This window comes from Streptopelia decaocto (genome assembly GCF_964273445.1).
Source record: "Streptopelia decaocto genome assembly, chromosome: 28".
Classification (NCBI taxonomy): domain Eukaryota; kingdom Metazoa; phylum Chordata; class Aves; order Columbiformes; family Columbidae; genus Streptopelia; species Streptopelia decaocto.
In genome coordinates, this window is record NC_138683.1 from 161326 (window position 1) to 173487 (window position 12162).

The 12162-nt window shown below is 51.8% G+C and overlaps 2 protein-coding genes across 2 annotated transcripts in view; one reads left to right on the forward strand and one right to left on the reverse strand.

Moving 5' to 3' along the window:
- The window catches only part of FCGBP (Fc gamma binding protein), a 29040-nt gene extending 17323 nt beyond the window's left edge, over positions 1-11717 (reverse strand). The window contains exons 1-5 of the mRNA XM_082073916.1: positions 11638-11717; positions 9871-9938; positions 5845-7092; positions 3647-3957; positions 642-960 (exon numbers count right to left, since the gene is read on the reverse strand). Of these exons, the coding sequence (XP_081930042.1) occupies positions 642-960; positions 3647-3957; positions 5845-7092; positions 9871-9928 (1936 nt within the window). The 5' untranslated portion in view covers positions 9929-9938; positions 11638-11717. The remainder of the gene's footprint in view (positions 1-641; positions 961-3646; positions 3958-5844; positions 7093-9870; positions 9939-11637) is intronic.
- NPHS1 (NPHS1 adhesion molecule, nephrin) overlaps positions 9927-12162 on the forward strand; it is a gene marked incomplete at its 5' end in the record, with an annotated part of 43486 nt that continues 41250 nt past the window's right edge. The window contains one exon of the mRNA XM_082073917.1: positions 9927-9947. Coding sequence (XP_081930043.1) covers positions 9927-9947 — 21 coding nt within the window. The remainder of the gene's footprint in view (positions 9948-12162) is intronic.

Sequence of the window (12162 nt, forward strand, 5' to 3'; positions counted from 1 at the left end):
AGGGAGGGAACCCAGGAGTGCCCCAAAGGACCCAGGAGTTCAGGGGGAACACAGGACTTGGCGGGGAATGACCGAGCAGTTTGGGGTGGGACCCAGGAGTGCCCCAGGGACCCAGGCACTTGGGAGGCACCCAGGATTCTGGGAGGGGACCCAGGAGTCTGGGAGGGACCCAGGAGTTCGGGGTGGGACCCAGGAGTTCGGGAGGGACCCAGGAGTTCGGGGTGGGACCCAGGAGTCCAGGAGGGACCCAGGAGTGCAGGGTGTGACCCAGGAGTTCGGGGTAGGACCCAGGAATTCAGGGGGGGACCCAGGAGTTTGTAGGAGGACCCAGGAGTGCGGGTGGGACCCAGGAGTCTGGGAGGGACCCAGGAGTCCGGGAGGGACCCAGGAATGCGGGGGGAGCCCAGGAGTGCAGTGGGGGACCCAGGAGTCCAGGAGGGACCCAGGAGTCCGGGAGGGACCCAGGAGTTCGGGGTGGGACCCAGGAGTTCGTGGGGGGACCCAGGAGTCCGGGAGGGGACCCAGGAGTTCAGGGTGGGACCCAGGAGTCCGGGAGGGACCCAGGAGTCCGGGGTGGGACCCAGGAGTCCGTGAGGGACCCAGGAGTCCGGGGTGGGACCCAGGCCCAAACCCCAACTCACCGCACTCCCTCTCCTCTCGCCCATCGCATCCATCCCGGCACGCCGGGTCGCGCCAACTCTCGGCCCAATCCTCGGGTCCGGCGGCCACGGACCCATCGGGCCTCCTCATCTCGTCCTCGGCGTCCTCGTTGAAGTTGCCGCAGAGCCCGCAGGTGGCCCCGAAGTAGCTGCTGGGCACGGCCACCATGACGGCGCCGTCGGCGTCGCGCGTCACCTGCAGCCCGAAGTCCGCCCGCAGCGTCGTGCGGCCCTCGGCGCGCGACACCCGCACCCGCTCGCCGGCCAGCGCCGCCGGGAGCGCCACGGGGTCCCCGTTCACCTGTGGGACATGAGACAGTTGGGGTTGATACCTTCAGTTCACCAAAAACACCCTTTTTTGCCCCAAAATACCCATTGCGGCCTAGAGGAACCCACCTGGATTTCACCTTGTGGATGGAGACGTTGTAGCCTTAGACGTTGGCCAACGACTCCTTGATTTTCTTAATTAACCTCATTTTCATTTAATTTTAACTCCTGCCTCACCCACCACAACATCTTCCCCTCTTCAGTTCACCAAAAAGGCCCCTTTTTGCCCCAAACCCCCCATTGCGGCCTAGAGGAACCCACCTGGATTTCACCACTTTGTGGATGGAGACGTTGTAGCTGTAGACGTTGGCCAACGACTCCTTGATTTTCTTAATTATCCTCATTATCTTTTCATTATTATTCCCCCCTCACCCACTGTGACATTTTCCCCTCTTCAGTTCACCAAAAAGCCCCTTTTTTGCCCCAAAATCCCCATTGTGGTATCGACAAACCCACCTGGATTTCACCACCTTGTGGATGGAGACATTGAAGCCATAGATATTGCTCAACGACTCCTTAATTTTGCTAATTATCCTCATTTTGTCTTAATTATTAACCCCCCTCACCCACTGTGACATTTTCCCCTCTTCAGTTCACCAAAAAGCCCCTTTTTTGCCCCAAACCCCCCATTGCGGCCTAGACGAACCCACCTGGATTTCACCACCGTCCCCGTTGCGGATGGAGACATTTCAGCCTTAGACTCTGCTCAACGACTCCTTGTTTTTGTTAATTAACCTCATTTTCTTTTAATTATTATCCCCCCTCACCCACTGTGACATTTTCCCCACTTCAGTTCACCAAAAAGCCCCTTTTTTGCCCCAAACCCCCCATTGCGGTGTCGACAAACCCACCTGGATTTCACCACCATCCCCGTTGCGGATGGAGACATTGAAGCTGTAGACATTGCTCAACGACTCCTTAATTTTGCTAATTATCCTCATTTTGTCTTAATTATTAACCCCTCTCACCCATTGTGACATTTTCCCCAATTCAGTTCACCAAAAACACCCTTTTTTGCCCCAAAACCCCCATTGCGGTGTCGACGAACACACCTGGATTTCCCCACCATCCCCGTTGCGGATGGAGACATTGAAGCTGTAGATATTGCTCAACGACTCCTTAATTTTGCTAATTATCCTCATTATCTCTTACTTATTATTCCCCCTCACCCACCACAACATTTTCCCCTCTTCAGTTCACCAAAAAGCCCCTTTTTTGCCCCAAACCCCCCATTGCGGCCTAGACGAACCCACCTGGATTTCACCACCATCCCCGCTGCGGATGGAGACATTGAAGCTGTAGACATTGCTCAACGACTCCTTAATTTTGCTAATTATCCTCATTTTGTCTTAATTATTAACCCCCCTCACCCATTGTGACATTTTACCCACTTCAGTTCACCAAAAAGCCCCTTTTTTGCCCCAAAACCCCCATTGCGGTGTCGACAAACCCACCTGGATTTCCCCACCGTCCCCGTTGCGCATGGAGACATTGAAGCTGTAGACATTGCTCAACGACTCCTTAATTTTGCTAATTATCCTCATTATCTCTTACTTATTATCCCCCCTCACCCACCACAACATTTTCCCCTCTTCAGTTCACCAAAAAGCCCCTTTTTTGCCCCAAAACCCCCATTGCAGCGTCGACAAACCCACCTGGATTTCCCCACCGTCCCCGTTGCGGATGGAGACATTGAAGCTGTAGATATTGCTCAACGACTCCTTAATTTTGCTAATTATCCTCATTATCTCTTACTTATTATTCCCCCTCACCCACCACAACATTTTCCCCTCTTCAGTTCACCAAAAAGCCCCTTTTTTGCCCCAAACCCCCCATTGCGGCCTAGACGAACCCACCTGGATTTCACCACCATCCCCGTTGCGGATGGAGACATTTCAGCCTTAGACTCTGCTCAACGACTCCTTGTTTTTGTTAATTAACCTCATTTTCTTTTAATTATTATCCCCCCTCACCCACTGTGACATTTTCCCCACTTCAGTTCACCAAAAACACCCTTTTTTGCCCCAAAACCCCCATTGCGGCGTCGACAAACCCACCTGGATTTCCCCACCGTCCCCGTTGCGCATGGAGACATTGAAGCTGTAGACATTGCTCAACGACTCCTTAATTTTGCTAATTATCCTCATTATCTCTTACTTATTATTCCCCCTCACCCCCTGTGACATTTTCCCCTCTTCAGTTCACCAAAAAGCCCCTTTTTTGCCCCAAACCCCCCATTGCGGCCTAGACGAACCCACCTGGATTTCACCACCGTCCCCGTTGCGGATGGAGACATTTCAGCCTTAGACTCTGCTCAACGACTCCTTGTTTTTGTTAATTAACCTCATTTTCTTTTAATTATTATCCCCCCTCACCCACCACAACATTTTCCTCTCTTCAGTTCACCAAAAAGCCCCTTTTTTGCCCCAAACCCCCCATTGCGGTGTCGACAAACCCACCTGGATTTCACCACCATCCCCGTTGCGGATGGAGACATTGAAGCTGTAGACATTGCTCAACGACTCCTTAATTTTGCTAATTATCCTCATTTTGTCTTAATTATTAACCCCCCTCACCCATTGTGACATTTTACCCACTTCAGTTCACCAAAAACACCCTTTTTTGCCCCAAAACCCCCATTGCGGTGTCGACAAACCCACCTGGATTTCCCCACCGTCCCCGTTGCGCATGGAGACGTTGAAGCCGTAGACGTAGATGTTGGCCAACGCCTCTTCCAAAGATCCTTCTCCCGGCTTCTCCTCCACCACAAACGGCACCAGGGCCGGGTCGTCGCCGCAATATTTGGCCATGGTGTAGACGCACCTGCCGACCACGTCCACGGCGGCGCCGTCGAAGGTGTGGAAGCGCGGGGACCCCATGCAGGTGCCCATGTAGTCGTGGACGCACTTGGGCTCCGCGTTCTCCGTCTTGCACGACTCCTTGGGGCGACACTTCACGGCCCGGCAGGGATCTGGGGACCAAAACGGGCCACACATTCGCCCCCCAAATTTATGGCGAGGGGGATTTGGGGCCGTGGGGACCGGCCGAGCGTCACCGTCACCATAGACAGTCAACAAGACCCTAATACGGTCAAGCCGGGATTATCTCAGGTGGGTTTAGCGACCTTAGGCTTGACCACTTGGGGTGATGCTCAAGGCTCTTTGCATTGATTGTTAGTTACAGGTGATTAATTAATGGATTATTTAGAGATAATCAATTATCCCAGGTGGGTTTAGGCACCTCAAGCTTAGATTTGACCATTTGGGGTGACGCTCAAGGCTCTTTGCATTGATTATTAATTACTGGTGGCTTATTAATGGATTATTTAGAGATTAACAACTATCCCAGGTGGGTTTAGGCACCTTAAGCTTGGATTTGACCATTTAGTATGATGCTCAAGGCTCTTTGCATTGATTATTAATTACAGGTGATTCATTAATGGATTATTTATAGATTAAAATTCATCCCAGGTGGGTTTAGGCACCTTAAGCTTGGACTTGACCATTTGGGGTGATGCTCGAGGCTCTTTGCATTGATTATTAATTACCGGTGGCTTATTAATGGATTATTTAGAGATAAACAACTATCCCAGGTGGGTTTAGGCACCTTAAGCTTGGACTTGACAAACTGGGTTGATTCTCAAGGCTCTTTTCATTGATTATTAATTACCTGTGGCTTATTAATGGATTATTTAGTGATAAACAACTATCCCAGGTGGGTTTAGGCACCTTAAGCTTAGATTTGACCACTTGGGGTGACACTTGAGGCTCTTTGCATTGATTATTAATTACCGGTGGTTAATTAATGGATTATTTAGCGATAAACAATTATCCCACGTGGGTTTAGGCACCTTAAGCTTGGACTTGACCACTTGGGGTGACCATTCGAGTCTCCTTTCATTGATTATTAATTACAGGTCGTTCATTAATGGATTATTTAGCGATAAACAACTATCCCAGGTAGGTTTAGGCACCTTAAGCTTGGACTTGACCACTTGGGGTGACCATTCGAGTCTCCTTTCATTGATTATTAATTACAGGTCGTTCATTAATGGATTATTTAGCGATAAACAACTATCCCAGGTGGGTTTAGGCACCTTAAGCTTGGACTTGACCACTTGGGGTGACCATTCGAGTCTCCTTTCATTGATTATTAATTACAGGTCGTTCATTAATGGATTATTTAGCGATAAACAACTATCCCAGGTGGGTTTAGGCACCTTAAGCTTGGACTTGACCACTTGGGGTGACCATTCGATTCTCCTTTCATTGATTATTAATTACAGGTCGTTCATTAATGGATTATTTAGCGATAAACAACTATCCCAGGTGGGTTTAGGCACCTTAAGCTTGGACTTGACCACTTGGGGTGACCATTCGAGTCTCCTTTCATTGATTATTAATTACAGGTCGTTCATTAATGGATTATTTAGCGATAAACAACTATCCCAGGTGGGTTTAGGCACCTTAAGCTTGGACTTGACCACTTGGGGTGACCATTCGAGTCTCCTTTCATTGATTATTAATTACAGGTCATTCATTAATGGATTATTTAGCGATAAACAACTATCCCAGGTGGGTTTAGGCACCTTAAGCTTGGACTTGACCACTTGGGGTGACCATTCGAGTCTCCTTTCATTGATTATTAATTACAGGTCGTTCATTAATGGATTATTTAGCGATAAACAACTATCCCAGGTGGGTTTAGGCACCTTAAGCTTGGACTTGCAAACCTGGGGTGACGCTTGGCCCCTCCTTTCACTAATCACTTAATTATAGCTGATTTACGTGGACAAAACCCCATTTTAGCCCTAACGAGGGTCGGGAGGGACCTGGGGAGGTGACCGGGTGCCACTCACCGCTGTCACAAAGCCCCGCCATGCCGTAGGACTTCCCGTCGCGGACGCCCACGCCGAAGAGCCCGAACGCCGCCGTTGGGTGCTCCACCTTCCGCACGCCGAATTTGTCACCCAAACTCAACCCGGCCCACGAGTAACCGGTGCCGGGGACGGGTTTCCACTCCACGTCCCCCAACGGCTTCTTGTCCAACGTCAACCCCGACGTCTCCGAGCTCTTGGCCACCAACACAGCGTAGTTGTCGTAACCGTCCAATGCCACGACGCTGTAGGAGTCGCAGTAGCTGGAGACGTCCGGGACGCTCATGAAGAACGGGTCGTAGGACACGGCGCCTTTATTCCCCCCGTCGGCGAAGAAAACGACCTGGACGCCGGCGTCGGCGTTGAGGGTCAAGGCGTTGGAGGCCTGGAGGCCGTAGAGCGTGGAGCGGTTGGGCCGGAGCTTGCGCGCCGTCTTGGCGGCGCCGTGTTGGGACTCGACGTGCGCGGGTTGGGCGGTGGAGACGTAGACGATGTCCGACTGCGTCTCGAAGGGCAACGGCGGCACGATGAAGGTCTTGCCCCACGCCGACACGGGCAAGAGTTGCTCGACCAAGTGGTCGCAACGGCCGAACCGCGCCAGGCAGGTGTGGCCGGTGAAGACGGCCACGGGTTTATCCGCCAACACCTTCGTGCCGGACATATCGGCCGGGCTTTGGAGTTGGGCGGCTTCGAATGGCTCCAAGGGGATGCGCAGGACGGCGCCGCGCGGGTACGAGCGCCCTTGGAAGGTGACGGCAGCCTTGAGATGAACCTCGACCTCGGTGGGTTCGTCCCACGCCACCACGGCGAACTGGCCGTAGCGCTCGGTGCCCACGTTGGGCGTCACCACGCGGTACTCGGCGCCCCAGGCGCGGACGGGGAGCAGCGCGGCCGCGTCGGCCGAGTCGCGCTTCTCGTTGACCATGGCGGCCGCCACGGCGCCGGACGCCCTGACGGCCACGGCGTTGCCGAAGGGTTTGCTCCCCACCATCTCGGCTTGCGGGGGGATCTTCACCAGCACCGGCTGCCCCGCGCCCGCGCGCACCGTCATGCGCAGCCCCGGCGTCTTCATGGAGACGGTGACGGAGGCGCCGGGCGAGCGGGCGGTGAGGAGCAGCTTGAAGTCGCTCTGGAGGCTGCGCTGGAGCTCGTTCTGCATGAAGGCGGCCACGAAGTTCTCGCCCAGGTGGCGCGGGGGCGACGCCGAGACCCCCAGGCAGGAGAAGACGCCTGGGAAATGGGGAATTGGGGGTGGTTGGAGGGATTTTGGGGTTTGGTGATGTTAATTTGGAGATATGTTAGCCAATAACCCATCTCGTCTGAGCTGGGAAGCTAAGCAGGGTCGGGCCCGGTCAGTACTTGGATGGGAGACCTTATATAAATATATATATATATATATATATATATACACAGCCATAGCACCCTGACAATACCTGATCTGGGAAGCTAAGCAGGGTCGGGCCCGGTCAGTACTTGGATGGGAGACCATAGATATATAGATATAGATATAGACATAGATATAGATATAGATATAGATATAGATATAGATATAGATATAGATATAGATATAGATATAGATACACAGCCATAGCACCCTGAGAATGCCTGATCTGGGAAGCTAAGCAGGGTCAGCCCCGGTCAGTACTTGGATGGGAGACCATATATATAGATATATAGATATATATACACAGCCATAGCACCCTGACAATACCTGATCTGGGAAGCTAAGCAGGGTCGGGCCCGGTCAGTACTTGGATGGGAGACCATAGATAGATATAGATATAGATATAGATATAGATATAGATATAGATATAGATATAGATATAGATATAGATATAGATATAGATACACAGCCATAGCACCCCGAGAATGCCTGATCTGGGAAGCTAAGCAGGGTCAGCCCTGGTCAGTACTTGGATGGGAGACCATACATATATATAGATATATATATACACAGCCATAGCACCCTGACAATACCTGATCTGGGAAGCTAAGCAGGGTCGGGCCCGGTCAGTACTTGGATGGGAGACCATAGATATATAGATATAGATATAGATATAGATATAGATATAGATATAGATATAGATATAGATATAGATATAGATATAGATATAGATACACAGCCATAGCACCCTGAGAATGCCTGATCTGGGAAGCTAAGCAGGGTCAGCCCCGGTCAGTACTTGGATGGGAGACCATATATATAGATATATAGATATATATACACAGCCATAGCACCCTGACAATACCTGATCTGGGAAGCTAAGCAGGGTAGGCCCCGGTCAGTACTTGGATGGGAGACCATATCTATATCTATATATCTATATTATATCTATATATACCCAGCCATAGCACCCTGAGAACGCCTGATCTGGGAAGCTAAGCAGGGTCGGCCCTGGTCAGCACTGGGATGGGAGACCAGCTGGGTCCAGACAGGTTCTCCTGCCCCTCTAATCTGCCCTTGAATAAAGGGTTTAGTTCAGATACTATCAGCATACACTTGAGAAACATATATATACATATATATAATATATGTAGCCATAGCACCCTGAGAACACCCCATCTTGTTTGATGTGGGAAGCTAAGCAGGGTCGGCCGCGCTCAGCACTTGGATGGGAGACCTTATGGATCCAGCCATAGAACCCTGGTCTGGGAAGATAAGCAGGGTCGGCCCCGCTCAGCACTTGGATGGGAGACCTTATAGATCCAGCCATAGAACCCTGGTCTGGGAAGCTAAGCAGGGTCGGCCCCGCTCAGCACTTGGATGGGAGACCTTATGGATCCAGCCATAGAACCCTGGTCTGGGAAGCTAAGCAGGGTCGGCCCCGCTCAGCACTTGGATGGGAGACCTTATAGATCCAGCCATAGAACCCTGGTCTGGGAAGCTAAGGAGGGTCGGCCCCGCTCAGCACTTGGATGGGAGACCTTATGGATACAGCCATAGAACCCTGGTCTGGGAAGCTAAGCAGGGTCGGCCCCGCTCAGCACTTGGATGGGAGACCTTATGGATACAGCCATAGAACCCTGGTCTGGGAAGCTAAGCAGGGTCGGCCCCGCTCAGCACTTGGATGGGAGACCTTATAGATCCAGCCATAGAACCCTGGTCTGGGAAGCTAAGCAGGGTCGGCCCTGCTCAGCACTTGGATGGGAGACCTTATGGATCCAGCCATAGAACCCTGGTCTGGGAAGCTAAGCAGGGTCGGCCCCGCTCAGCACTTGGATGGGAGACCTTATGGATACAGCCATAGAACCCTGGTCTGGGAAGCTAAGCAGGGTCGGCCCCGCTCAGCACTTGGATGGGAGACCTTATAGATCCAGCCATGGAACCCTGGTCTGGGAAGCTAAGCAGGGTCGGCCCCGCTCAGCACTTGGATGGGAGACCTTATAGATCCAGCCATAGAACCCTGGTCTGGGAAGCTAAGCAGGGTCGGCCCCGCTCAGCACTTGGATGGGAGACCTTATAGATTCAGCCATAGAACCCTGGTCTGGGAAGCTAAGCAGGGTCGGCCCCGCTCAGCACTTGGATGGGAGACCTTATAGATCCAGCCATAGAACCCTGGTCTGGGAAGCTAAGCAGGGTCGGCCCCGCTCAGCACTTGGATGGGAGACCTTATGGATCCAGCCATAGAACCCTGGTCTGGGAAGCTAAGCAGGGTCGGCCCCGCTCAGCACTTGGATGGGAGACCTTATGGATCCAGCCATAGAACCCTGGTCTGGGAAGCTAAGCAGGGTCGGCCCCGCTCAGCACTTGGATGGGAGACCTTATAGATACAGCCATAGAACCCTGGTCTGGGAAGCTAAGCAGGGTCGGCCCCGCTCAGCACTTGGATGGGAGACCTTATGGATCCAGCCATAGAACCCTGGTCTGGGAAGCTAAGCAGGGTCGGCCCCGCTCAGCACTTGGATGGGAGACCTTATGGATCCAGCCATAGAACCCTGGTCTGGGAAGCTAAGCAGGGTCCACCCTGTTCAGTCCTTGGATGGGAGACCAGAGAGGTTCCAACTCACCCCAAATCACGACGTGCGACAGCGAAGCCGCTTTACGCCGCCCCAGCCCGGCGGCCATGACGGTTTCGCTGCAAAAAGTGAGGAAAACGCTCAAATTCTCTATTTTAATTCTAAAAAATTGCTCGGTTTTGCACGTGGCCCATAATTCCTTTTTCCTTCCTTTTTCCCCCCTTTTCCCCCCCTTTTTCCCCCTTTTTCCACCTTTTTTCTTTTTTCCCCCATTTCCCCTTATTTTCCCTTTCCCCCCTTATTTCCCCCCCCATTTCCTTTCTCCCCCTATTTCCCCCTTTTCCCCCCTTTTCCCCTTATTTTTCCCTTCCCCCCTTTTTTCCCCATTTCCCCTTATTTTCCCTTTCCCCCCTTATTTTCCCTTCCCCCTTTTTTCCCTTTTCCCCCCTTTCCCCTTATTTTCCCTCCCCCCCCTTATTTTCCCACCCCCCCATTTCCTTTTCCCCCTATTTCCCCCTTTTTTCCCCTTTTCCCCCCTTTTCCCCTTAATTTTCCCTTTCCCCCATTTCCTTTTCCCCCCCCATTTCCCCCAATTTCCCCCTTTTCCCCTTTCCCCCTTATTTTCCCTTTTCTCCCCCCGTTTCCCCTTATTTTCCTTTTCCCCCTTTTCCCCCCTTTTCCCCCCTTTTCCCCCATTTCCCCTTATTTTCTCTTTTCCCCCTTATTTTTCCACCCCCCATTTCCTTTTCCCCCTATTTTCCCCTTTTTTCCACTTTTTCCCCCATTTCCCCTTATTTTCCCTTTCCCCTTTTTTCCCTTTCCCCCATTTCGCCTTATTTCCCTTTTCCCCCTTATTTTCCTTTCCTCCCTTATTTTTCCTTTTCCTCCTTATTTTTCCATCCCCCCATTTCCTTTTTCCTCCTATTTCCCCCTATTTTCCCATCCCCCTCATTTCCTTTTTCCCCCATTTCCCCTTTTTCCCCTTCCCCCCATTTCCCCTTATTTTCCCATTTCCCCCCTTATTTTCCCTTCCCCCCCTTATTTTCCCATCCCCCCATTTCCTTTTCCACCCCATTTCCCCTTTTTCCCCCTTCCCCCCCATTTCCCCTTATTTTCCCACTTCCCCCCTTATTTTCCCTTCCCCCCCTTATTTTTCCATCCCCCTCATTTCCTTTTCCCCCTATTTTCCCTTATTTTCCCTTTTCCCCCTTATTTTCCCACCCCCCCATTTCCTTCCCCCCCATTTATCCCTTTTTCCCCTTCCCCTCCCATTTCCCCTTATTTCCCTTTCCCGTTATTTCCCTTCCCCCCCTTATTTTCCCTTTTTCCTCTTATTTTCCTTTCCCACCTTATTTTCCCTCCCCCCCCCATTTCCCCTTATTTTCCCACCCCCCCATTTCCTTCCTCCCCTTTCCCCTTATTTTCCCTTTTCCCCACTTATTTCCCCACCCCCATTTCTTTTCCCCCCCATTTCCCCTCCCCCCCCTTATTCCCCACCCCCCATTTCCTTTTCCCCCCATTTCCCCCATTTTCCCCCCCATTTCCCCTCCCCCCCTTATTCCCCACCCCCCATTTCCTTTTCCCCCCATTTCCATTTCCCCCATTTCCCCTCATTTCCCCTCCCCCCCATTTCCTTTTCCCTCCTATTTCCCCCCTTTTTCCCCTTCCCCCATTTCCCCTCCCCCCTTATTTCCCCACCCCCATTTCCTTTTCCCCCCCATTTCCCCCATTTTCTCCCCATTTCCCCCATTTCCCCCCATTTCCCCCCTCCCCCCCATTTCCCCACCCCCCCAAAATCCCCTCACTTGTTATTTTTACCAATCCACTCCCAAAAAGCTCCTTTTTCACCCCAAATCCTCTTCTCGCCCCAAACGCCGATCGTGTCCCCTCACCCGTGGCTCCTCCCTTTGGTATTTTTACCAGAAATAGCGAAAATAATAAGAAAAAACCCCCAAAATATGACAAATCCAAAGGGCCCCCCCGGGACCGGCCCCACCCGGCGCTTCCGCGTCATTTTTGGCCCAAAAAATAGGTAGAAAAGGGCAAAAATGAGTCATTTTGGGTCCCTCCTGCCCAGGGCTTGAGGAGAACGGCAAAAAAATAAGTTGGAATTACTAAATATGGGGATTTTTTGGGGGTTTTGCTGCTGGGGGGGGGGAGGGGAAATTTGGGGGAGTTTTTGTAGAAATTGGGCGGGGGCGGAAGGTCACAAAGTGGGAAAATAGTCCCAAAATGAGAGAAAATGGTCCAAAAATCAGGGAAAAGGGACCAAAAATCAGGGAAAAGGGACCAAAAAGGAGGGAAAAGGGCCCAAAAATGAGAAAAAAAGACAGAAAATAGACC